The 27,715-nt window shown below is 36.2% G+C and overlaps 1 protein-coding gene and 1 pseudogene across 1 annotated transcript; both read right to left on the reverse strand.

Moving 5' to 3' along the window:
• Positions 1–3,297: 3,297 nt before the first annotated feature.
• LOC143530973 (dynamin-related protein 5A-like) lies at positions 3,298–7,082 on the reverse strand. Its single transcript, XM_077026377.1, has 8 exons — positions 6,717–7,082; positions 5,577–5,768; positions 5,297–5,503; positions 4,791–5,219; positions 4,477–4,704; positions 4,203–4,398; positions 3,567–4,113; positions 3,298–3,484 (listed from the first exon to the last, which is right to left on the reverse strand). The coding sequence occupies exons 1-8, from the start codon at positions 7,080–7,082 to the stop codon at positions 3,298–3,300; spliced, it is 2,352 nt and encodes a 783-aa protein (XP_076882492.1).
• Positions 7,083–22,051: 14,969 nt separating this feature from the next.
• LOC143531026 (palmitoyl-monogalactosyldiacylglycerol delta-7 desaturase, chloroplastic pseudogene) lies at positions 22,052–23,302 on the reverse strand (annotated as a pseudogene).
• Between the last annotated feature and the right edge of the window lie 4,413 nt (positions 23,303–27,715).

Consider the following 27,715-nt stretch of genomic DNA (forward strand, 5'->3'; position numbering starts at 1 on the left):
AATTACTCGTGGGCGTTGATTACGAGGCATGAAACATATTTAGTCGCGATGAGTAAATGATTAATGAACGTACTCGTGACGGTTAGTTGAAGGACACGTGCCAAGTTCTAATTAGTTTCTATAAACTACTCGTCACGACTAGTTTATAATATCTATTTCTAGTATTTTTTACAAATGATACCTAAAACTAGAAATTGTTTTCATAAATACTTATTTTGAGAATTTTCTCATTTTATTATCCTCCAAAGTAACACCACGATAAGCGTGTGCACATGATAATAAGAGGATATGTATCATTATTTTCTATGAAATTCTTGAGGTCATGCATCAGATACCATCCGCATGATGCTTGTTGTAAGACAGCGACTGATCTTGAAGACATAATGTGGGTGGACTAGAGGATTTTAAACAATAATTTGGATTGGCCAGATTACAATACATGTAAATTATTTTTATTTTTTAGAAAAATTACACTACTGAACGAAAAAACCGGATGAGCCGCAGCCCGCCTTGCCCACACTAAGATTCGCCAATGTTGTAAGATGTGATTGACTATACGAAAATCTAGCTTTTCATGATAACAACTTTTTAGTTGAGGAGACAGAAAGCCAAGCTTGTAAAAAGTTGGTATTAATAAGTAATTAACCGTCAATTTAATAGAAACATGTGCATTTATTTACTAATTAAGTGAATCCATAAATCAGTCACATACTTGTTGTCCAGATAATAAAAAACTTGACAAATGACAATTGTATTTGTGACTTGTCAATTTCAAAAAACAATTACACCGGTAAAGGTACTATCCGTATAAGGTTGTCCCGATGTTTTACCTACTAACGATTTGGGCTTCACTTTACTTATTATTTTATAGAATATACCCAACTTTTTCCCCCCCAACTTATATCAGATTTTTGATGGCCCATTAATGATTCAACATTTCAACTTTTAGACTATTGAGTGTGGATGCCGAATTGCCGATTACCGAAGAAGCGCTAACGTGGCTATTGGGGCCGGTGTCAAACACCGCCCCATATATTGGTGTCGCTCATCAGTAAAGGAATTGGGGGATCTCCCCCCCCCCCCGATAAAAACACTGCCCAAATCGTTATAATTTTATTTTTTTTTAATTTTAATTTTTTGTTTCAAAATAATCGTTGTACGACGGTTTGATTTCGAAGTAGGAACAACGTTTCTGTAGTGGTAGTCCATTCATCCAAGGATTGTGAATGTGATAATATCATTTCAGAACCCCTGAAAAATTAAATAAAGGCGAGACTTTTGATAGGTCCATGTGGCCCACTATTTGTTTTTTCTTTAAAATTTTATTTTGATTTAGTACTAGTATTGTTGATAACGACCGAATTCTATGTTTGCATTGTAGTAATGTCGATAGCGCTCGAACTCGTGTTGGTTCAACGCCGCAAAACACACCTTCTTTTTACCGTTGATACTGTTTAATTCGTGTTGGTTCGCTGCTACAACACGCACATTTTTTGTTGTTTTAAATATGTTAATATGCTGTAGATGAGTGATGATGTTTTTTTTTTGTTCTGGTGGCACAATCGGATATCGACCGACTTCACATCGACGTTGCAGTGTGCAGGTTTTTTATGTTGCAATACCTATCAAATTCGCGTCGGTACACCGTCATAACGTTTGAGTATATATTTTTAAATATGCTAATTTGTTGTGTTTAGGTGGTGATGAATTTGCTTTTTTTTGTTAAATTCCGGAACTATAACCTGATACTAAATGAGTTCGCGTGTTGCCACAGTGTGGGGTTTCGTTTGCTTTATTACAAGCTAAACACAGATACTTTCTACCTGGTTATTATTATTATTATTATTATTATTATTATTATTATTATTATTATTATTATTATTATTATTACTAAAGATTAAAATGTAAAGGTCGGTGCCACAACATTGTTTATGATTTTTATATTTTTTTTGTTTTGCAAGATACGTGATATATGCTTTTTTGTTTTTTAATTGTTGTTTATATCGTAACGAACGTAACCTATATTGATTGAATATGTTTTGACTCGTCACCGTAATACTTGGGTTTTACCAATGTTGTTTATACCGTAACGAACATAACTAATTCTGACCGAAATCGAGTCGACTCGTCTCCATAACGCTTGGGTTTTACCAATACCCGGGCTTTAACAACAACGAACAGGTTTTACCAAATCTTGGTTTTACCGACGACGCTCGGGTTTTACCAATGCCAAGGGTTTACCGATTGAATAAACATCGTTTTAAATATTTTAATCTTTCTATATGTTACTTTGACGAATTTACGTGTTGGGTTTAATTATGGTAACGTAAGAACGTAACCTATACCGACTGAATATGCCTCGAATGGCTGCCGCAACGCCCGGGTTTTAGTGACCGAATCGACATCGTTTTAAATATGTTAATTTTTATTAAAAAAAAAATAAGCTATATGAGTGCCGCTACTTTAAAAAGAAACATGTTGACGAAGTTATTTTTTAGGTTTAGTTTCGGTACCATAAGGAATGTAGCTGGCACCGATCGAGTTTGCAATGACTTGCCGCTGCAACGCCTGAGTTTTACTAACCGAATTTACTGGGCAACTTTTGCGGGGAAATCTCTAGTTATTTCATAAGCTCCCCACACCCCAACCAATTCGTTTCTTGCAGCCGAATGCTAGACTTTTTTTTTCATTATCATTATTACTTTAAAGTTAACGGGCGTGGCTAAGAAAATATGCACATCTTTCTAATTAACATTATTCAATTCAATGCAACTTCGGTTTAGCTTTGATTATTACAACAGTTGTATTAAGGTGGTTGCAGACTTGCAGCACAGAATTTGTTAGAACTAATATTATTGTTGCAGCCTTGCACATCTAGCCCCATAAGTTGCAGCCCATATTCTCAGTCAGTTCAACAAGTTAAACCAACCCACCAACCTGGAACTGACCTAAAGTCAAAGAGCCACCTCTCCACATCCAAACAGCAAATTTTACACGAACCAGTACAAGTATATACTATACACAGTATGTAATATTCATCAGCAGGCCCATAGGCTGAAAACATGTAGCTTACTAAACTAAAGAACAAGAGCTACTTATCCACAAACAGAAAACAAACTGTATATGAAACACAAACAGCAGAATCAATCAGGATATGCATGTATTATTATTCTTTTGCTCACTGGATGAACGCAATTTCTCACGTCACAGGAGAATCAACTGATAATGTATGTAATATCAACCAACTTGTACATAGGAGACTCAATATTCATTTGCTCTTGAGATGAAAGCATTTTCTCACAGGGACATTGCGACCGTCTTAAACTCAGTCAAACAGGAATGCAATATCATCTGGCGCTTCAGAAGAGACTCCCTCTCACTCTGAAGAATACCAATTGCTCCAGGTGCAGCGAACATATCCATGAATTTCTCATCTTTTACAGCAAATAAGTCCACTCCCAGTGCTACCATTAGACCTTCCTGACTGAAAAACACACAACGTAATATATATAAGTTTCAACATTGATATAAGTAATTGGTTTCACTTTAGAAACAAACATATATACCATGGGGTTATGAATCCTGAATTCAAAGCTGTAGTCACACTCCGTTCAACCAAAACTTCACGAATCCGTGCAAAATGCTGTGCAGCTAATGAGCATATCTGGTCGTAGGTTGACCCTGGTTGTGAACCCTTTTGACTACCCAACATTTTGCTGTCTCCTAGTACCCTTGGATGGCGTTTTCTTGCTCCACCTTCAATGAAGTTTCCTTGTTCCCTTGCTCGGTCAGGTGATAGTTTATCAGCTTCTCCTGCTGCTTTTAATACCCTCCCAGGTGTTGTTTCCTGATTAATATCCACTGGAGGTATGTTTTCTTGATCTGAAATATCAAGGCATGATGTCCGGTAACCGGAACTAGAGTTTGGGCCTGGCCCATATAAGAGATCAGTCTCATAGCACACCAGAGAATACGGGCTTGTTATCGAATCCAAGTGTTGTCGAACGAGTTGCTTGCGCTGCTTTACAAGATCTCTTATGAAACAATTGTAAGAACGCCTTAATGCAGCATGAAAACCGACATACCCATCCATATCCCCAGTTTTCTTCCCATCTGTAAACCAAACCACAAATTTTCTTTTAGATTTTAATCGCTCAAATGTATATATACTAGTATGCATGAAATAGAATTAAAGCTCTTACCTTCAAAGTGCAGGTGTTGATTTTTCTCCATGGCAAGATCAAAGAGGTTACTTAACACAAAAGCAAGTCGTTCACAAGCAGTATCAAGAAGTGGTGCAAGCCATGATTTAGCAGCAGCTCGGGCAATCTCTGCAGCAGCCTCTGCAATTCCCCTTCCACCTCCTCTGCCAGCATGTGCAAGTGTTATATTTGACATCTGTCAAAAAGATGAGTTAGCTCAACTTGTTTGTTATAAATCAACTATTCAAGTGCATTCATGATAATATGATTTTACCTTCTCCCTTGAAACAGTAGGGTATTCAACTGAATAAGCAGCACATCTAAATTCATGCATAACTCTTTCAAAAGCAGCACCACCATAAAGGCGTAAGGTCGAATTTGGTGGTTTTATATCAGCGATTACTCCAGGCCAGCTCCCCATACCACTTTCTGATTTCTCTTCGTCTGTTGTTTTTCCCCATTGCTCAGGGTCAGGATCTGCAGATCCATCTATCAATGCTCCCTGTAGCATTTTAGAAAACAATCTCATTAGATCCAAATACTAATCAATTGCTCTTTAATTAAGAATGATGAATAAAGAATTCATACCACATGGTTGCAGATGGAGGATGCAAACAGCATTGAAGATCTTCTGAGGTAAGCAACATCAGAAGTTGCTTGTATTTTGGAGTCCAAGATATTTAGCTGAGCAGTGACTTCACTGCAACGTTGTTCAAGCAAAGCTAATATTGCAGGTGTAGCTTCTTTATACCTCCTGTGAAGCTCAGATTCCAGATAATCTTTCAGACGACCAAAACCTATGTGGGATTTGTATTTTTCTTCATCATATCCGCCTTTAACATTTTCTTTCAGATGGTGTATAACATCTGAATCCACTTGAGATATTTGCTTCCTGAATTCATCATTTGAAACTGCAGTTCTTTCTTTTGGTAGAGCCACAAAGAAAGGCTGTGTGTTCTCTCCAAGGTAGCCACTTGCACTCAGGTATCGATCAACTTCCCACCGTTCAGTAAATTCCTGCAGAAATAAAACCAAGAAATCTACCATTAAATGCTTTATTTTTCAAGTAGTTTTAGATTAAATTATTTATGTACCTTAAGCCGGTTATCAAACTTGGAGACAACAATTAACGTTCTACGAAAGGTTGGATCAATGTCACGAATGGCATCCAACCACAAAGACGAGCACCACTCGACACTACTTTGTTGGAGGAATAAAAGGATGCGATTAGGTGGACTAGCTAACGATATCACCATTGAGAGAATTTCTTCTGGTGTGCTTTCTGGTTCACCCTTTTTAGCCTATCATATGTGGTTCAGATTATTATAAACATGGCCCTTTTCTCAAAACAAAAGCAGAGTTTGTATATATTACCTTGAGAACAAATCCTGGAGTATCGATAATGGTGAGATTGGGACAATGGGCATACTCAACTCTCATTACAATCGGTTTAGAAGAGACTGCAGTTTTAGTCTTCTTTAACATTGCATCAGTTCTTGATTTGATGGTATCAGCAATTGCTGATGATGATACAATGGGACTTCCATATTCCTCAGAATCCTCCTCCTGACATGTTACTTTCAAACTTCAGTATCATTCATATATGCACACACGCACGCATGCGCGCGCGCACACACACACACACAAAAGAACCACTAAAACTCTTATTTGAAGAGGAAAACATTAGTTTCCACACAGTTTCCGATTCCTCATGATTTAACCATTTGAAACGCATCCAGCACTAACAGGATTTTGTCCAATTTTATGATTATTCATAACAGAAACTGACCTAATTACACCTTCTCTCTATGATAAAAAGAATTTCAGAAACTCTAAACCCTAACTAGGCAGCAATGAGTGATGAAATTCAATTTCTATATGATTATTTAGAATAAAAACAGAATAATATCCATAGAAATCAGCATGCTAAATTGAACACTAACATGTTAAATTCTTACCAAAGCCTCATGAATCAACCAATTGAAACTCTTTTAACACTAAGAGAACAATATCCAGAATTGAGCAATAATCAGACAAAAACTGGTGATTCTGATCATGTAGCGTGGCTTATACTTGTAACACTAAACTGCACATTCTCTCCATGAAAAAATAATATTCAATTCAGAACCTATAAACCCTAACTAAGCAGAAATAAATTCAGCTCTGTATTTCTGTATGATTATTTAGATGAGGAAGTGACCTAATTACACATTCTCTGTATGCCAAAAAATTCAGAATAACAGTTCAAATTATCTGATAGTGGAATTGACTTGAAATCAGCGTGTTAAATTCAACAATAACATATTAAATTATTACCAAAGCCTCATGAATCAACCAATTGAGACTCCTCTAACACTAACAGAATAATATCCAAATTTCAACAATAATCAGTTAATTACACTACACATTCTCTCCATGACCAACAATATTCAGAAACTACAAACCCTAACTAAGCAGCAATAAATTCAATTAAGTACGATTATATACAATTAATTCAAATAATAATGAATTGACCTGAAATCGGCATATAGGATCAAGAGCGGTAGGATCATGAACCATCTGGAGAATAAGTGGCCTGCATGTTCCCATCTCCACCTCACGTACATTGAACTGGAATCCAAGCAGTGCTTCGAGAAGCGAGCTTTTGCCATCAGATTGGCCTCCGAGTGCGACGATCTCAGGAATCGGAAGCTTTTCGCCAAATGCGACGGCGGCTGACTGAAGGCGGTTGTAGGCGTCAAACCGAGATTTGGAGAAAGAAGAGGAGTGAGTACTGGTGTTGTGGTGGTGGTTTAGTGGTACCGGAGAAGAATTAGAGAATGCATCGGTGGTGGTTGAGTATGCAGTTGGTGGCTTCATGAACACGCCGGAGGACGCCATTGTTGATCGAGTTAGGTTTTCAGAGTTTGAAAGAGGTGGTGGTAGTTAGTTAGTTAGTTATGGAGTTTGTTAGTGGACTAACTGGAAGTGGTTATATAACCGTTTTAACAAACAAGCTTCTTTGTTATTAAGAGTTGGCTCACGTGTAATGGATCGAACGGGTTTGGGGCTTTTGAAGTCCAAATTGAGTCGGACACCATCTCGGTTCATGCTATGGATCGACGCGTAATGGGCCGAACGGGTTTAGGGTTATCTAGCTGAACCGATAAAGAGATGTATGGCTGTCATTTTTATCTTAAACCCAACCCGAGAAAATTCATACCCGAACCAGACTCTAAAAACCTGAACCCGAGAAAAACCTAACCCGAATCTGAACCGAAGTAATTCAGGTTGGTTTTTGGGTATGATTTATGGGTTTCGGGTCAACCCGAAACTTCTAAATAAAAGTTTAATTTTAAAACCAAATATACTTTTAGGTATAATAATAGGTTAAGCCTTAGACTCTAATGTTATAAGATTTTGGCCCTAATCGCTATCGTTATTGCACCTATTATGGATCGATTGTTTATTGTTAATTTATGTTTACCGTTTATGACTAATAACAACTGCAATCAAACAACCAAATCACGCATGATTGAAGACGATTATGGTTGGCGTTTGTTTTACTCGTCTTTTGAATTTTTATCAGGTTATATTGGTTTATTATTTGGTCATTTACGTTACGAACAAAGAAGGATATACTGTTTTAATTTTAGCATTGAAGTGTTTTATATTTGTTTGGTTTTTTTCTAGGATAGTCGAAACTCGATTAACCTAACTTCGAAAAAACCCCACGCCCAAATTATCTGAACCCATAAAACCCATGAGAAATTATATAATATATTGTTCCCCATGTATGTAACCAACTTTTGAAACAATTACAACCGTTAGATCACTCTGAAATGCAATCTGGACCCTTTAAAGTCCAAAAATACCTTCTAAAAGCAGAAGTTATTTTCAGTTTTTGAAGACCCATTTTTTCCTTACCACGTCGCGTGTAACCACCTCACTCTGCTTTGTCGTTAAATGATTAATAAAGTTAATCATTTTCCTTGATTTATGTGTTTGGTTTCTCAATAGTTGGAACTTTTTATATTCATCATTCTGATACGAGGTGGTTCTAATTCATTCTTGTGACCAAAGGAAGTTTAAAGTTATTTGGTCAGGATATTCAATTCCGATTGCTTTACTATATCATTAGAGATCGCGGATCCGAAAAACTGCCTCCTAGAGCTTTGATAAAACTTCTGCAAGTAAGCAATCCATTCAATTGGAATACCGTGTTTAGTTATTAAAAATCGTTTATTTATGCCAAGTTTTGATCTGTTGTCTAATATAATCAATTTTAATATTAAAAATATTTGATCAGGTGAAGTGCAATCTCGACCAGGCTAAAAACTTACAAGAGGCTCTTATCAAGGTTTAATACCATGTTTAATCTCAATTTATGTTTTATTAGTTTTGCAAGTTACACTTTTGGGTTTGTAATGGTCCTTTTGATTTTTTATTGATATTGGCTTTAAATAAAAGAATATCTGTTATATAGTAAAGAGAAAAAGAGAGATGGCATGGTTGGTATGATCTTTAGTCAAACTTGGAAGTCTTAAGTTTCTCTACTTTTAACGGACCTATATATCAATATTGTTTTCTAATGAGTTACAATAGAATGCAGAACCACACGTTTTTTAAGAAACTGTTTTGGATAACTTTTTGGTTCATGGTGCATTATTCCATGTATGTAAACTAGCTCTGCGATGATAAAGTCCCTGATCTGATCAACCAGTCGTAGACTACTTGGCAATTTCAACCCATTTTGATTTTGTATATCACCAACTTTTTTTGATGAGAAAAACATCCCTGAGGTAATTAGTAATTATAAGGTTAGTTATGCATGATCAAAAAGCTTAAGATTATATAGATGAAAGAATGTGTTGATGACCCTGATGCCATTGTTTGCAGCAAAGGATTCCGCTATATCAAATATGTATCTTATCTGATTGATTCACACTAATTCTTATATTCACTGGAGTCTTTTTTCTGCAGCTAGCTGCAAGTGTAATTCTGATAGGTTTTTGTATACATTTGATGAAGAAAAAATGGCGTTTTTTTTATTTTAAAGAAAACAAAAAAAGAATTAGTGTCTCATGATCCTAAGAACCAACAGATCTCAAGCTTAATGTTGAACTTTCAGCATTGAATCTGTAGCTTTTGTGTGCATTAAGCAGGCAATAGTCCCATAAGTTATTGTTGAGGTTAATTTATAGTTTAGTAGTTAGTTTATTTTTCATTACATGTTTGTGAGCATTTGCAGGATACCAAAGCTGAGTTAAATGTTACAGTTATTTGAATCTTTTGATGATGAATGAGTAGCTACATACCAAAAATTCATAATGGTGGGCTTCTTGGTCCTCTATTTAAGGTATGGGTTAATATCATTTATATCTCTTTTCTTCCTGCATCTTTTAGTTGATCAACTTAATTTTGATTTTTTACCTCTTATTAACACCCCTATTGTTTTATATGAAAATTTAAGGTTTCTTAGAAGAATATCTTGATGGGACCTTTTATGGGCGTGTCAACAGAAAAGTGTTTGATGCTAGTGCTGGACAAGGTTAATCAAGAAATTGAGAAGCTGGCAAATCATGTCTTATTGAAGCCATTAGATGGCATTAGTGTTTCCGTTTAGAATTTATAGAAAATTAGTTTTGCTATTATGGTATTAAACTATCCGTCCACCTGACGGGTATAAAACTAGTTTAGGTTGGGTTTCGAGTCAAGATTTAAAAGGTTGAAGCCCGTAGAATACCCCTAAAGAGATGTGTTCGATAACCGATCCGGAACATTGAGTTGTCACCATATTTCTATCTTCACATGTTCGAGAACCTTTTACCTGGTTGGGTCATTAACTCTAATTATACACCCCATAATAACATAAGCACTCTGATTTAATTCATGCTAGATAGTGATACAACTTTAAATTTATAATAATTTTTTTTATTTAGATTTATTGATCGAGGTCAGATTATGTAATTTATATGTCGTTTTATTAATTTATTATTCGCTTATTCATTAAGATTTTATATTTGATTTAAATGCCATCGGATTCAATTTCTTTGTCATAATTGTGATGGTAACTTTCTCACATGTCTCTTCGTTAGAAGATATACCATGTCACTCGAATGTTTGGATACAAATATAACATGTGAAAAATATCAGTGTCACCTAAGTACCTAACACCGGACCAATAACATAGTTTCAACCCTGATACTATAACAAGCATATGACTAAATAAATGTGAATATGAGATATATAATAGATAAAAGGAGATGTATGTAAAGTTCACACATGTTACATATGATACTGATGTCACATTGACAGATTACATATTTGTGTCTTCTATGGTGGTAAGGTTTTGAAACTACTTTGGCGGTGAAAGGTGGAGCTAGTAACACAATTAATTGATGTTCTTGATCTGTACGTGTAGTTTCATCGGTATATGGTTATTTAGGTTATAACTTATAATCCTAATTTTGAACAGCATTTTCATATGGGAACGATGACATAACATCCGTCGAGACTCATATAACACTTTTGATTATCTAGACAGTTACTATTGATGATATTGTATAGATGAATTATGCCACTCTCGTGGTATTCATTTTTCAAAGCCGCATAAATCAAGTTTCAGGAGGGAATGACATTCGTTGAATATGAGATGGGTTTGGCAGCTTGACGTCACTAGCCAACCCAATAATCTCAAGAAGACGTATCATATACCATGTCATATCTATCTGCCACCATTCTAACCCATGCCTAGCCGAATACCCAAATGCATGATGGTTGTTGTGCCTGTTGGGTTTCAGTGGTGATTAGTTAAAATTTTATTTATTAAAACTGGTTCAATAAACGTGGTTAATAATAATTAATCTTATTAATTATAGTTATACGTTGCGGAATGGATATAATTAATCGGCACCGAAACTAAACCCGACAGGATCCGGTTACAGACAATACGAGTACGAGTCAAAACATTAAATATATAATTAAACTAATGACATATTTAAGTTTACCTCGGTTAATAATTAACCGGTTGAGACACCGAAGGCTAGCGAACCGAGCTAGGTGACACAACGAGATCCAACAACCAACGGTGCGGTGCACGACGGCAACCCAGCAGCGGTGGTGGTGTGCGGACAGCAGCGGCGGTAGCAGTGACAGCAGCGGCGGCGGTGAGCAGCAGCCGGTCACGGCTGGGCAACGGCGGTGGTCAGGTGGCCGGCGGCGGCTTGGGTGGAGGAAGGAATAAGGACTTGTTAATTGGCTTAGGGTTAATAAAACATCATGTGTTTATATAACCTATCATTAGGTTAAACCAACTTAGTTAGTTATAAACCTAATAGGCCAACAAGTCCACTTCTTGTTCCAAAGCCCACTCCATGTAATTTCATCTCGTTAAAGTATCTAACCCGGTTAACTAACTTAAGCGGGTCAATGGCTCGTTACCTCACGGTGTAACTCTCACGGGTCATAACCCGGTTGGCCGTGTTGATTAACCTGAACCGGTTCATAATTCTAACAGTCTCCCACTTGGACGGTTTCTGGTTAAGTTACTCAATACTTACAACCAGCGGTGCTCTAGCTACACATAGCTGCCCCCAACAGGTTATATCATTTTAAATTCATTAACCAAAATAATCTTGGAATACACTATTGCAAGATAACGAATTTATGGTAATTGTTGTCATCTATCCTTTCTGTATAAGACATCAATTGAACAATGAGACATGGATCATGTTCAATTTCATATGGCGTTCAATCATTATATTTCTCGATCAAGAGTCAACGTGGTCCAATCAAACACACAGTTAGTTTGGGTGAGGTCTCACACTTTACCAGTTTGAATCAACGAGGGCGCCAAGATGTCTAACTGTTACATATCATGTAAGAGTACAGAATTCCATCTTTATTACATACAACTCCCACTGAACTTCAGATTATTCCCAACCAATGCCTTTATAGCTGGCAGTTACGCGACAGCGGTTGACACTGATCAAAGAATAGCCTTTAGTAAACGAAAGTTCTAATATGTATCTCAGGTCTAAGGATACTAAATGAGTATGCCAATATCAAAACATCTTATAACTAAGATCCATGAAGATGATTTGATGCGAGTTACATTGATGTGCTAAAAGTAGTTATATAAAAACACGCTAATCTAGACACTAAGTAATAAATTCTAGACTCTTAAACTTAACTAAACTACTAACCAGCAAGTGAACCGGTCGACCCTAGTACAGTTAAGTAAGTCCGGATATCGAACCCACGAGACTCTTTTAATTACGTTAACTAGCTAAATTAGACTTAACTACAAACACGGCTATTTATTTATTATTATTTTGAGGGGGTTTTACTAATAAACTAATTTTAAACCAATTTAAACTAATTAAAAACTAAAGATGACTAAACTTAGAACTTGGGCTTAATTCAGATGATGATGAGCAACCACCTAGACTAGAATCCCTAATGTATCAATTGTCAATTAGTTGGAAAATGCATGTTATGGAACTGAGATCATAAAATCTTCACTTAAAGAAAACCTGAACAGGACCCCTGACCCTTCTCAAGACGACACCTATGGATTTCTCTTAAGTTCTTAAAAATACCAGTTTAATTAGACTCCCTTACGGTCGCTAACTTATTTTATGACAAGTACCTCCAAATGAAATCCTACCTTACAGCGCGGAAATCAAAGGTAGTTTAATGCATTCACTCGACTAAATAAACAAGGCTGAAAAATCAAACCTAGACGTTCTCCTTACGAAGAACTAAATCTAGCAATCTTAAACAACCAAGACTTATCATATAATCTATCATCTCTCAGCTATTTAGATTAGCAGCACACTTTGGTCTATTTGATTTATTAATATTGTTCCTATGGCTTTATTGCAAATCAACCATAAACTAGTCAAAAACACACAGTAGATGACCTAACAGAATCCTATTATATGACAAACAATCACCAAGGAAACTGTGAAACAATAAAATTCACCAAACAATCCTAAACACACATATGCATCGAAGAAATAACGATAAACCTTTTACTTAAACATAAACAATAACAAAAGCAAAGTCCAAACTAAAATCCACCGTCAACAAAAGTTCATCATAAACCTAGGTGGTTTAGGGGTTTAGCCAACAACCATACTCAAGAACAAAAGAAAATAAGTAAGTTCAAATAATGAATTCATGACGAAAATAATAAATTCAAGCCGAATAATAAGAATTTTTGGATGAGTGGTTGTTGAACCCTAACGCTCTCTGCTCGGACCAAAGGCTTCCTTTCTTTCTTTTTTTCTCTTCTTCCTTGCGGCTGGCCTTTTGTCGAAACCCTCCTCTTGATTGGCGTCCGACTTTCTGTCCGTGTCTCCTCACAGTTTTTATAACCCTTGGCATCTCTCTTTTTTTAATTATCACAACCGCCTCAATGATGTCTACGGCCCAAGCCCAATGCTTTCTTTTAATTCACTTAAATTGCCATATGCTTTTTTTTTTTATTAACTACCAGACAACAAACGTGATCAATCATGGACCACACAAAATTTCAAGCTTAACATATTGTCTTTTGACCAACTAAATTATTTCGAAGACCTGGAGATACATCACATCAATTTCCTACATAAACAAATGAATTAATTGATTAAAATAATATTTTCATCTAAAAATAACTTACGTGAGTTAAAAGTGGCATATGCATTTGTAATATTTAAGAATATTATGAATATAATTTATTATCATAGTATCACAAGTTTACTTCTAACTAGTTCTTAGTCATTTAAAGCCATTATAATTTGAATGTGAACCAGTTAGGAGTATTATTCAATAAAACTAACTCAAACAGTTTAAAGTGTAGAAAATATTTATTTAATAGTATGTATATTTTAGACCACATCATACATCCAACGTCATTCATAATGAGGTCTGTGAGTTTGGAAGTCAACTCCTTGAGTCCAAAGTCAGAATAGTCTTAATTCAGAGTCGTTTCCACGAGTCTGACCGACTACGGATAATTTAGAATACAATATTCATGGATTAAACGTATTAAAATCAAACACAGTTATATTATTCAACATTTGCATTTAACCATTAAATCAAAAGAGAACTCAAAAGTATAACTGTTTAAATGTTAACACATCCAAATACTAAATCAAAACAAACTACTAGCTAATCTAAGACCGATAGCATCTCTATGATGATCATGCTTATCCTGAGTCATCGGTTTAGTGAACGGGTCAGCTAGGTTTTGATCAATGTCTACTTTGCTTATTATGATGTCTCCTCGTTCCAGTATATCTTGTATATAGTGGAACTTACTTAGAATGTGCTTGGCCCTGTGTTGAGATATGAGCTCTTTGGCTTGAGCAATGACTCTTGTGTTATCACATATTACGTCGATCGGTTTCAAAAAACTTGGAACCAGATCGAGGTGGGCTATGAATTTCTTCATCCAAGCAGATTATGAGCGAGAAACATCTCCGTCATTCTGGAAGCTAGCATCAGTGTAACACCTTACAGTGAGTTCTTCTTCCACTCCTCCAAACACCAAGAACATGTCTTTCGTCCCTTCAGGTACCTTTGAATGTTCTTTACAGCAGTCCAGTGGGCAATGCCAGGGTTCTGCTGAAAACGACTAGTCATGCTCAGTGAATACGAGACGTCAGGTCTAGTACATAACATAGCATACATGATAGAACCAATCGCTGAAGCATATGGAATTGCTTGCATGTGCTTAGTTTCAATGTTCGTTGCCGGAGACTGTGATTTGTTCAACACGGTTCCTTTAGCCATAGGGAGAGCTCCTTTCTTGGAGTTGTCCATAGAGAAGCGTGCCATTACTTTATCTATGTATGTACTTTGACTCAGCCCTAGAAGCCACTTAGACCTATCTCGGTAGATCTTAATTCCTAGAATATAAGCAGCTTCATCAAGATCTTTCATTGCGAAACAAAAGCCCAACCAGTTCTTAAATTCCTTAAGCATAGGGATGTTGTTTCCAATGATTAGTATGTCATCCACATACAGGATGAGAAATGATATAGTGCTCCCACTTTCCTTTCTGTAAACACAAGGCTCATCTTCATTTTTGATAAAACCAAACTCTTTGATTTTCTCATCAAAATGAAGATTCCAGCTGCGAGATGCCTGTTTAAGTTCATAAATAGACTTATTCAGTTTGCACACCCTTTTAGGATATTTAGGATCGACAAAACCTTCAGGCTGAACCATATAGACATCTTCAGAAAGATGTCCATTAAGAAAAGCAGTTTTGACATGCATTTGCCATATCTCGTAGTCATAGTACGCGGCTATGGAAAGTAATATCCTTATCGACTTAGTCATAGCAACGGGCAAGAAGGTTTCATCATAGTCAATACCCTGAGTTTGAGTAAAACCTTTCGCGACTAGCCGTGCTTTATAAGTCTGCACATTTCCATGCATGTCAGTTTTCTTCTTGAAAATCCACTTGCTCCCTACTGCCCGACACTCGGGGGGTAGCTCAACCAAGTTCCGGACTTGATTGTCACGCATAAATTGCATCTCGGCGTTTATGGCATCTTGCCATTTCTCAGATTCCGGATATAAGATAGCAGATTTGTAATTAGTAGGTTCGTCGCTTGACTCGGCTACTAAGAGGACCTCGGGACCATCTAGATGCCATAGGTATTTAGAGTTTGGTACGCGAGTCCTATTACTTCTACGAACGCTTGTGTTCATGTCCGATGTATCAGCAACAACAACTTGTTGATCAGACGTTCCAACTTCCTTAGTGGTAGTTTTTATTTCTTGAATTTCTTCAAGATCGACAATATTATCTCCAGTTCCTCGATCGAGAATTTCCTTCTCGAGAAAGTGGCCATTCCTTTTGATAGAAATCACATTTGTATCAGGATGGAAGAAATAATATCCGCTTTGGTTATATGATGTGCTTGAAGTAGTTTAATATTTATTAACTAAATTAACTAAAAATAAACACTAAGTAATACTCTAGACTCTCTAAAACTCGACTAAACTACTAACCGGCAAGTGAACCGATCGACTCTAGTAAAGCTAAGTAAGTCCGGATATCGAACCCACGAGACTCTCTAAATTACGTTTATTAGCTAATTAGACTTGACTACAAAACACGACTAATTAGTTATATTTATTTGGGGGGGGGGGGGGGGTTTATTAAAAAAACTAATTTAATACTATAATTAAAAACTAATTAAGAAAATAAGTAATTTAAACGAAAACAAAGTTTGTTGTGAAAATAAGATGATGATGAGAAAACTACCTAGGCTAGAATCCCCTAAATTTCAGTAATGAATTAACCCGGGAAAATATTTAGTTATGGACTGGGATCGTAAAATAGACACTTAAAAGAAAACCCGAGCAGGACCCCTGACCCTTCTCAAGAGACACCTATGGGTTTATAACAAGTTTTAACGCACACCAGTATTAAAAATCAAGTTCCCTTACGATCACCTAATTAACTATGATATAGTTCCTTTATACGAAATCCTACCTTACAGCGCGGAAATCAAAGGCAATTTAAAATATTTAATTGACTTAATAGACAATAATAAATAATCAACCCTAAACGGACTCCTTACGAAGAACTAAATTTAGCAAGATTAAATAATAAAGATCTATCAATAACCTAGCACTTTACAGATTTTAGGTTAGCAGCACACTTAGGTTTATTTGACAATATTATTCCTATGATCTTATCATGACATCAATCATAAAATAATCAAGAACACAAAGTAATCGACCTAATAGCAATCTTATCATATGACAAACAATGATCAAGGAAAGCTATGGAATAAAACTCATCAAACAATCATAAGCATTCATACGCATCAATTTAATATAAGTAAATCTTTTACTAAACCATAAAAACCATAACAATAAATAATCCCAAGTCAAAACAAAACATTAAAGTAGGTTCATCATAACCTAGGCGGTCTATGGGTTTAGCTTATAACCATACAAACGAACAAAAGAAAATAAATAGGTTCAAGTAATAAATTCATGACAAAAATAATGAATTCAAACCAAATAATAAAGATGCTTGGATGAGTAGGTATTGAACCCGTATGCTATTTGGTTGAACCAAGGTTTTCTTTTTTTCTTTTTCGGCTTCCTTCTGTTCCGATCTTGCGTCTCACTATAACCCACGGCAGCCTCTATCCAAAATAAATATAACTAATGTCGAAAACCCCTTTTATAAAAAACCAAACTCTTGTTTTTATATGTCCCTTTCTTTGGCCGTGGACTTTTCTTCAAGTCAAAGTTTCCTGCCCACTTGACCTACTTTCAAATCTTGTTAAAAACCCATCTTCGTTTGGGCTGCAATACCAATCCATATATTATAAAGAAATCTTATTAAATTCAAGTTTAAACACATTTGGTTCAAAGTAAAGAAGTGGACGGCCCATAATTGATTTTTAAATATATTATGTTTATTATTTAAGTAATTAATTTAAGATGAATAACATGAAATTAATTCTAAGAAAAATAACAATCATGGTAAACAAATATTCTTGAAGTTTTACTCATTGATCTCAAGTTCAATAAAAATATTCTATTTTAGCTCATTGTCTCATAAAAACGTTAAAATCTAAATATGAACCAACTAATAATAATATTCAATAAAAACTTGGCTCAAAAGGATCCAAAAGTATAAGGAATATATATAATAATATGTATATTTTAGACTACATCATTATAGTATCCGACGAAAACAACTTTTACGCCGCGATGATCGAGCTTATTGTCAGAATCACTAGTGACATAAGCATTACATCCCCATACTCTAAGGAAAGACAAACTGGGTTTTTGCCCATGCCGTATCTCATATGGGGTTTTGCTTACCTTTTTAGTTTGAGCCAGATTGACAATGCGGGCGGCAGTCAAAAGGGCAAAGCTCCAAAAGGAGTGAGGCAAGTTAGTTCTACACATCATTGATCGGACCATGTTTAGCAAGGTTCGATTTCTCCTCTCGCTCACGCCATTGTGTTGGGGTGTGCCGGGTGGAGTGAGCTGTGAAACAATTCCACGCTCTTTCAGATGATGTATGAATTCTGAGCTGAGATACTCTCCGCCTCGATCTAATCAAAGCATTTTGATGGTTTTCCCGAGTTGGTTTCCGTTTCGTTTTGAAACTCTTTAAACTTTTCAAAGGTTTCATGCTTGTGTTTCATGAGATACACATAGGCATATCGACTGTAATCGTCAATAAAAGAAACGAAATATCTTTCATGATTCCTAGACATGGTTCTGAAGGGACCGCATACATCAGTATGTATGATGCCAAGCAGATCCTTTACTCGTTCATTCTTATGAGTGAAGGAGCCTTTGGCGAGTTTGCCAGCTAAGCAGGATTCGCAGTCATCAAAAGAGTCTGGTCCTGTGGATTCAAGAATCCCTTCGGATTGGAGTCTCTTAACTCGTGCTTTGCTTATGTGGCCAAGTCGGCAATGCCATAGAAATGTATCATTGATGCCAGATCTGATAAGTTTAGAAAGATTATATACATTATTGTTTATTTGAACATCAAACTCATAAATATCATTTCGAGGTTTAGCCTCAAAATAAAAGATATCATTCAAGTAGGCAGAAATAACATTACTATTAAAAACGTATTTAAATCCTTGTTCAAATAGTAAAGAAACTGAAATAATGTTTCTGGTCAAACCAGGTGCAAACAAACAGTTATCCAAAGTAACTACAAGGCCAGACGGACAAGCAAAACGATATGTGCCAATTGCAAGAACTGGGACTCTCTTCCCATCACCAACGATGAGTTCCATGCTGCCTTGTTTCAGTTTCTTCCAGTTTTCAGGCTCCTTTAGAGGAGCTTTCACCATTGGTCCTCTGCCTTTTCAGCTCAGCAAGGTAGTCGGGACAGTTACGTTTCCAGTGTCCCATTTTGTTGCACTTGTAGCACTGGCGCTCCTCAGGAGGCGACGGTGGTACCTTTGCAACACCTTTCTTAGTGTTGGTGGCATTCCTGGCAGCAACAGTAACCTTCTTCTTACCTTTACCGTTATGACCCTAGTTCTTGGGTTTAGGCTTGACAACACCAGCAGATCGAACCATAAGTACTTGATTGATTTTAGCGGGAATATTCATCTCAGTCGTCTTGAGCATTCCATGAAGCTCCGGCACTGTCTTCACCCAGCCATTCATATAGAAATTCATTACGAACTGGTCGTAAGAGCTGGGAAGAGAGTTCAGGATGAAATCCGCTGCCATTTCATCTAACAGGGGATAATCAAGTTTCCTTAGTTGTTTGATGTACCCTTTCATCTTGACGACATGCGCACTAACAGGTGATCCCTGTTCCATTCGGCAGCTGATAAGCTGCTTCATGGTGTCATAGAGTTCTTGACGGGCTTGTTTCTGGAACATGCCCTTGAGTTGCTCAAGCATCTCATAGGCACCAAAATATTCCAAGCCTTTTGCAAGCTCGTAAGACATGGTGGCTAGCATGATACAGGCGACTTCAGCCGAGTCGTCCATATGCTTGTCAAGAACCCTCTTGGCATCAGCAGTATTGTTTTCAGGCTTGGTTGGAACAGGTCCATCGAGAACATAGTGCTTCTTTGCCATCTTGAGAACAAGTCCTAAGTTGCGGTGCCACTTAAGAAAGTTGGTGCCATTCAACTTTTCTTTCTCAATGATAGCCTTGAGAGTGAATGAGGAGTTATTATCAGTAGACATCTATTTAAAATAAGCAAAAGTAAATTTTATTAGTATTTTCGATGTTTTAATCCTATTATTAATGACCCAATAACATTAGTAAATAGGAACTTGAGAATCTGGCTTCCAGTTACAAATGGCAGCTGTAGCACACAACATTAGTAAGTGGTTAGGCAGACAGACAACGATTGCCAATTGTGAATAGAGCACAACTCTCGTTTATGAGGCCTGTTAAGACAACATTTGCCTAAGTAGATACGTTTAGCCTCATCTATGCCCACCTTAGTCTCCAGACAGCTGTAGCACGTAACAAGAGAGTAAAGTGATAGTCGCCCTAGTATAGTCACTTGTAAAAAGAGCCGGATGTGTCAACGAAACCCTTTCACCTTGAAGGGATAGGCTAGAAATCAAGTGCGGTGCTGTAGCTCCAAACACTTGAAATTTCGCAGTATGCCTCAAGTGTGACTTATAGTAGGATGGCATAGATTATTGATTTAATTTGGGATTAATTTTAAATATTACCGAATAGAGTAAAAGTCCAGTTTTACTTTATTGATCGAGACAACTTGATGAACCCTTTCATCTCTCAGGACACTTAGTTTTGTATAACCTATTAAAACTAAGTTTGTCGTGATAATACCAACCAATTTTAAGTTAATAGTTTTACCTATTAAGTTATTTGTTATGGAAAATTAAATTTAGTTGAATTTTGCAAAACTTGATTGGTTAATTTATTTTAATATATTTGGTATTAGGTTGGTGGTATTATAAAGCAAGCAACCAAAATAGCAAACAGAATATGTAAATCATAAATGGCCAAGATTAGTGATTGACTTTGCTAGAGCCTATTAGCAAGATCAATCGGGTCAAGGGGTCACAACCAAAACAACCACAAGGATAGACTTTTGGTGCATCCCGTCATCTTTGGTAACTCCCACTTACTTCAAGAACTCCATGAGCTTGTCCTCTTCCTCGGTTTCCTTTGGGTCTTCTTCATTACAAAATTACACTAATACAAGTAATGAAAAACTAAACCCTATTTATTACAATTTTGAACCATCAAAGTGGCCAAAAACCATAAAATAAAACCGAAAACTAAATACAACTTTTGAACCATCCATATGGCCAAAATAAAATCATTCAACCAAACAAACAAGGTCGGGCCAGATTTACATATTCAACGAAAAATAAGTCGGGCAATATTTTGGTCAAATAAAATAAATAAAATTTTTGACCAAACTAAAATTGCCCTAATATTTTATCTAGATCAAAAAACGTCAACTACCTTGAAGTTTATGATGTAGAACCGATGGAAATACCGGATTCGACTCGTATGTTGTAACCAAGGCTCGGATACCACTGTTGGGTTTCAGTGGTAATTAGTTAAAATTTTATTTATTAAAACCGGTTCAATAAACGTGGTTAATAATAATTAATCTTATTAATTATAGTTATACGCAGAGAAATGGATATAATTAATCGGCACCGAAACTAAACCCGACAGGATCCGGTTACAGACAATACGAGTACGAGTCAAAACATTAAATATATAATTAAACTAATGACATATTTAAGTTTACCTCGGTTAATAATTAACCGGTTGAGACACCGTAGGCTAACGAACCGAGCTAGGTGACACAACGAGATCCAACGACCAACGGTGCGGTGCACGACGGCAACCCAGCAGCGGTGGTGGTGTGCGGACAGCGGCGGCGGCAGCAGTGACAGCAGCAGCGGCGGTGAGCAGCAGCCGGTCACGGCTGGGCAACGGCAGTGGTCAGGTGGCCGGCGGCGGCTTGGGTGGAGGAAGGAATAAGGACTTGTTAATTGGCTTAGGGTTAATAAAACATCATGTGTTTATACAACCTATCATTAGGTTTAACCAACTTAGTTAGTTATAAACCTAATAGGCCAACAAGTCCACTTCTTGTTCCAAAGCCCGCTCCATGTAATTTCATCTCGTTAAAGTATCTAACCCGGTTAACTAACTTAAGCGGGTCAATGGCTCGTTACCTCACGGTGTAACTCTCACGGGTCATAACCCGGTTGGCCGTATTGATTAACCCGAACCGGTCCATAATTCCGACAGTGTCGTCCTTCTCCAAATGCTAGTATCCCCACCCACCTGTTCAGTTCCATGTTCATTGATTACGTTTATAGTCATCTATGATCAAAACCACAAATTCTTACCAATTATTACGAGAAAGATCACCGGTGTCCCATGCTTGGGGTTCCCATATATGACAAGCTGAGTTCACCAACCAAGTAATGTGATACATCCACACTGTCCTCATTCCCTGTTATCAAACAAACATACATTGGTATTGAACAATAACGAGCATGCATATATCGTTCTCGTATCTTTGGTTACGAAATTTTAAATCTGAAGTTAAAGCATACAAGCGTACTACCATTCCCCATACGATAAAGGGTAGTCCCCCAATTGCATATAGAAAAAGGCTAGAACGATTGGGTGTACAAAGTAAGTTGTTCAAAGAAATCTATAAAATGGTTGTTGCTCCAAATCTCTGACATTGAGATGTTCTCTGCTCTGTAACAATAACATGTGATCAAGCGGGTAATCATATGCGTAATGTAACGAATTAGTGAACAAAATTATATACACCCTTAAATATGCACGTCAGCATGTGTGCTAGTCCATGTGGGCTGTATGACGCTATACAACTCATGACTTTTGCAAACTCATGTTACAACATACGGGATGGCACATACTTTCACATCATATGGGACATATGACTTCTAACACGCCACACTATCACATCAGTCAAATTTCAACCCCTTCCCCCCGTTTCATCACTGTTCATAGGAAAAATATGATTTGACGAAGAGTCATACGGACTTTGTGACTTGTGATATGTCAATGATATATGAATGCTATGTTAATAATGGTGTATATGTAACTTTGACCTCACCCTTTTTGTAAAGGTGTCCGCATCAAACATCCAACTCATATGACTAAACCAGAATCCTCCGATCGGGCTATGGGGATCTCTCTCAGAATCAATATACTTATGATGACACCGATGTGTGCTCACCCACTCGATCGGGTTCCCCTACAGAATTCATCGTTTATAATAACCAAAAATTGACCTCCTGAATATTGGAAATAAAATATTAATATTAATTACCTGAAGAGCATGAAGACCACAATATGCAAATGCATATTCAAGCCATTTGGGAAGCTTAAAACTTTTATGTGACAGATTTCTATGAAACGAGAGAGTAATGCCAAGAAGTCCGGTCACCACATGCAACCCTACAGCCACCCATAAAGCTCTCCAGTTGAACGTAAACGGAGCCAAAACACACAACAAGTGCATGGCCGCCACAGCTACCGCGGTCACTATGCCCACAGCATTCCATTTTGTACCACTAAACACCTTCCTAGGCCGTGTCACCACCACGTATGAGAACATAATTCTTCCCTTCCCACCGTCACAATTCGCGATGCATGTGTTCTTGGGTGCTAGTTGTTGTGCGAGACGGTGAGAATTTTGGTTTTGGAATGAACTTGGCGGTAAGAGGTGGAGATATTGATGCCATTGGTGATGCTAATTATTAATGTGATTATTATCAATGTGACGATTCTATCTTATACCCGATGAAGAGGAAATACTAGCTGCAAAACTTCAACACGTAATTATGATGATATCCACGTGGTAAACTCTCTATGGTTGTGAGGTTTATACATTATGGCATTAGATTATTATTATTATTATAATTTTAAGTTGAAAACAAAATCTTGATATTTGATTTATTTAAAATAAAACATTCATACCGATATCGTTATATTAAATATTGTGTGATAAAAATGATATTTACAACAAAATGTTGTCACATATTTAAAAACTAAATTTACAAAGACTAAGGTTTTATTTTAAAAGAAAATAAATAAAAATATATTATATTCTAAAATAAGGAGAGAAACAATGAACAATTTTAAATGGTTGTATTAAAGAGATATGAGAAGGCAATGTGATATTGTGAATTATGCAAATGCAAACAATTAAATATAATTTTAGTTTTATATAGAAATCACATTTATATATGTTAACTCAAGAAATCAAACACAATTTCCATATTAATAGAGTTGGTAAGCACATTTGCTTTGAAACATGAGGTCTTGGGTTAGAAACCCGTATCACATAATAATTTATTTTTCAAAATTTTATAAAGCCTTACGGGTCATGGTCGTAATATAATAAGAATTAGTGACATGGTATCTACTTTGTATTTGATGTGGAATATCTAGTTAAATGTCATGTAAACAACTTGTGTTGCTTTAATAGCATAGTTAGAAGTTAGATTCTAGTTGTTGTCTTAAACTTTAACAACTCTATATGTTCTCAAGAATTGGTTTTTGCACGATTCTCTCAAAAGGAAATGAAATTTGTTAAGGAATTGGACTTGTAATAACTGATCAATGAAAGGGTTTTGAAAGGTACTTTTAAGTATAAAGGAACTAGAATCTATCATTAAATTGTTACCATCTGTGGCTTGTCATCATCGACGCCCTAACAAAACGGACACCACAACCACTACCACTTGATTGTTGGCCGAGTTAGCGGAGCCACATTGTGGCAACCGGGTTCGGTCGAACCCGGTCTTTTTTTTATTTTATATATAACATATAGTATCGAGCCAACGAGCGAACCCATTCTTTTTCAGCTAACGAACCCGGTATCGTTTTAAAAAAAGTATTCAAACACATAAAAAATTTTAGTAATGAATATACTTTTTATAAAATATAAAAAACTTTAAAATTGCTAACAAGCTAAATGGACCAATAACAACCCATGTATAGATAATAAAAAAATATTCAAATTATTCATTGAATTGCCTAGTAAATCCAACATAATTAACATTCTTAGTTAGACATAATCCCCAAGTACAAATTAAATAAAAGAACAAAAACAACACTTATCGCCTCAGCGGCTGATAAATTATTTCTCTATCGGCCAAAACAACCATTGCCTTCGCCAGTTTGCCTTGAAGCTTCAACCATCGCTTTACCTACCGGACTTCAACCAGACGACAACAACGGCCGGCCGGCCCATTCTTTCTTTGATTGCTTCAAGCCTTCAATCCACGAATCTTTATTAGATTTTACATAGATGGGTGACACCTTATATGATGCTTGCATTTCTTATATTGAAACTGAGTTGTTTTTTGAAATCACGATTGAAGATGTTATAAATCGTTTTCAAAACATAAAAATATGTAGGGAACAGTTGTAATATGTAATATATTTTTATTAAATATAACTTTGTATTTTACTGAATGTTGACTATGTATATTTATTATAGTGATAATGTATTTTATTTATCTCACTGAATGACCAACTCGACCCATTTGGGTCCGAAAACTTTGACTCCAAGCATCAAAAAATCTCGAACCCATAGAAAAAATTTTCTGGCTCCGCCACACCGATCCCTACTATATTAATGCGTTAATTAGAAACGTCATTCCATTGACTGAGTAAAACATGATAATGAGTTAAACAAAATACAAAAACATCAATAGTGTATCTATGAAAACCCTAATTTGTTCTTTTTACACCTCGACCGCTCTTCTAAGTCTTCCAGGATAGTTGTGTAACAAAACGTACGCCTGAGTAAAAGCGTTTTACTCAGTTAGCCGACAACAACTATACAATATGCAATACTTAACGATAAATCTTATTATCATACACAACAAAAAAAGGTCGTTTCGTAGCAATCGTTTTTTATTGCATTTAAATTTTGTGTCACTATTTCAAGTTTTAATGATACCTTGTGCATATTGATCGATGTCGAAAGTTCAATCAAAAACATTTATAAATTACCTTTACTAGCAAGGACAAGTAGGGTGTCGAATCCACAGGAAACCAGTGGAAAGTGCTAATCAAGTTTAATTCTTAACAACTAATTATACTAGGCAGATAAACAATGTCAAGCAGTTTATAAGATTTGTTAAACGAAAACATTATTAATTTGATTTGTAAACAATTATGAAAAGGTAACCAATCTCCAGGTTTCAGGTTTTGAAGTTAGTTGGATAGATAATTAAACCTATTGGATTATAATCTTTGTTTGAATCAGTTAAACCAAAAGACTAAATGTTTGACTATGTTGATCGTCAGAACTTAATCCGAATGATTGACACGGCTAAACAATAATTTAATTGATTGTGAATCTTAGGTAATGATGAAACATTAGTTATATGGTTAAAGATAACTAGGCCAATGACACTAAAACTCAATCCTAATTGTTGATGACCACAAATCATTAACAGATAAACTGAAAATCAATTGATTACCAAAAAACACTTTCAAGCACACAAACAAAATCCAAAAGTTAAGGTTTAAAGTACCGACAATCCAACAAACAACTTAACCCTACGCCTGGAGATGGTCACGAGCAGATTAGCCTTGCATAATCATCTTCATTAGCTCTCTTGATTCTTCAATGGAAGATAGCATGGATGATTATGATGATTAGGATGTGTTAGAATGATGGGAAGAGGCTCCAAAATTGTCCAATTATGTTGTGGTAAGAAGCATAGGCGGCCTAGGGTTGAACCTGGCTTAAAATACCTAAAAATCGCGTTTTTTCGCCCGGCCACCGTAGCCTACGATCTCCCCATCGTAAGCTACGGTGGGACCATAGCCTACGTTCATCAGACTCTGCTTTACGGTGACAGCCCCCTCGCACTGTTTTGCCCATAACTTTTTCGTTATAGCTCCGTTTTACGCACCGTTTTTGGCCATGTCTTCGTCTTCAAATTCTCTATCATTCCATGCAATAAAATCTTCATTTCCATTCCATCTCATATGTTCCAATTTAGCTCCTTAAACGTAAAACCACTCAAAGTAATTGTGTCCAAGACATATAAACACATAAAATACACGATATAACTTACTTAACACACATTATTTCACCAACACATCACATATGATATACAATACTTCACAATGATTTCATTATCAACCATCCAACTTTAACACATATGGATCGCCATAAGCCATTCACAATGATTTCATTAACAACCATACAACTTTGAACACAAGGATTCGCCATAAGCCAAGTAGAAAATACATGTTCCATAATTAACTTTACCAACAATTTAAGGACGGAGTCAAGTATTTTGGAATTTTGAAATCTTTTTAGCTGCTATCAACCCCCCCCCCCCCCCCTTTCTTTAAGCGAACAGGTAGGGGTTAAACGCGAATCTTGGTGTGAAAACATCGAACAAAGGTCGAGGGAAAATTTGGTGAAGATTTCAGCTAAGTACTTATAGTGTGAAAGGAACGAGTTTGGCCCATAGACGGCACATGAGACTAATTCTCAAACAGCATGATACTCAATATCAATATGTTTGCATTTTTAGGTGCGAACGGATTTTGACTTAGGAATAATGCTCTTAGATTAAAATCATGCAAATCTCAGTTAGAGCATTCTCATCCTATTCCTTAAATTTTTGTGAGGGAAGTTTGTAAATTATAGGGTGGGATTTTAAGTGGGTGTGAGCGTAAATTATAGGGTGGGGAGAGAAAATGTAGTTATTTTTTGTAAATTTGGGAAAAATATAGTAATTTTTTTTTGTAAATTATAGGATGAAGAGAGAAAACTGTAATGATAAAAGTATAAAAAAAATATTATTTAATTAAACAGAACTACAAAAGAAAGAAATGTAATGTTTTTTTGGTGTAGTGATAAGGGATAGATTGAGACTACTTAGATTAACAAACACGTGATCATGTATAAAAAATCATGAGGCTTTGTCCATATATTTGAAATAATCATTGCCTTTACTTTTAGAAATAATTTCGTACTATTTTGGTTCCTTTA

Source organism: Bidens hawaiensis, unplaced genomic scaffold (genome assembly GCF_021521415.1).
Source record: "Bidens hawaiensis isolate Kalapana, Puna unplaced genomic scaffold, B.hawaiensis_p1.1 tig00009070_1, whole genome shotgun sequence".
Taxonomy (NCBI): domain Eukaryota; kingdom Viridiplantae; phylum Streptophyta; class Magnoliopsida; order Asterales; family Asteraceae; genus Bidens; species Bidens hawaiensis.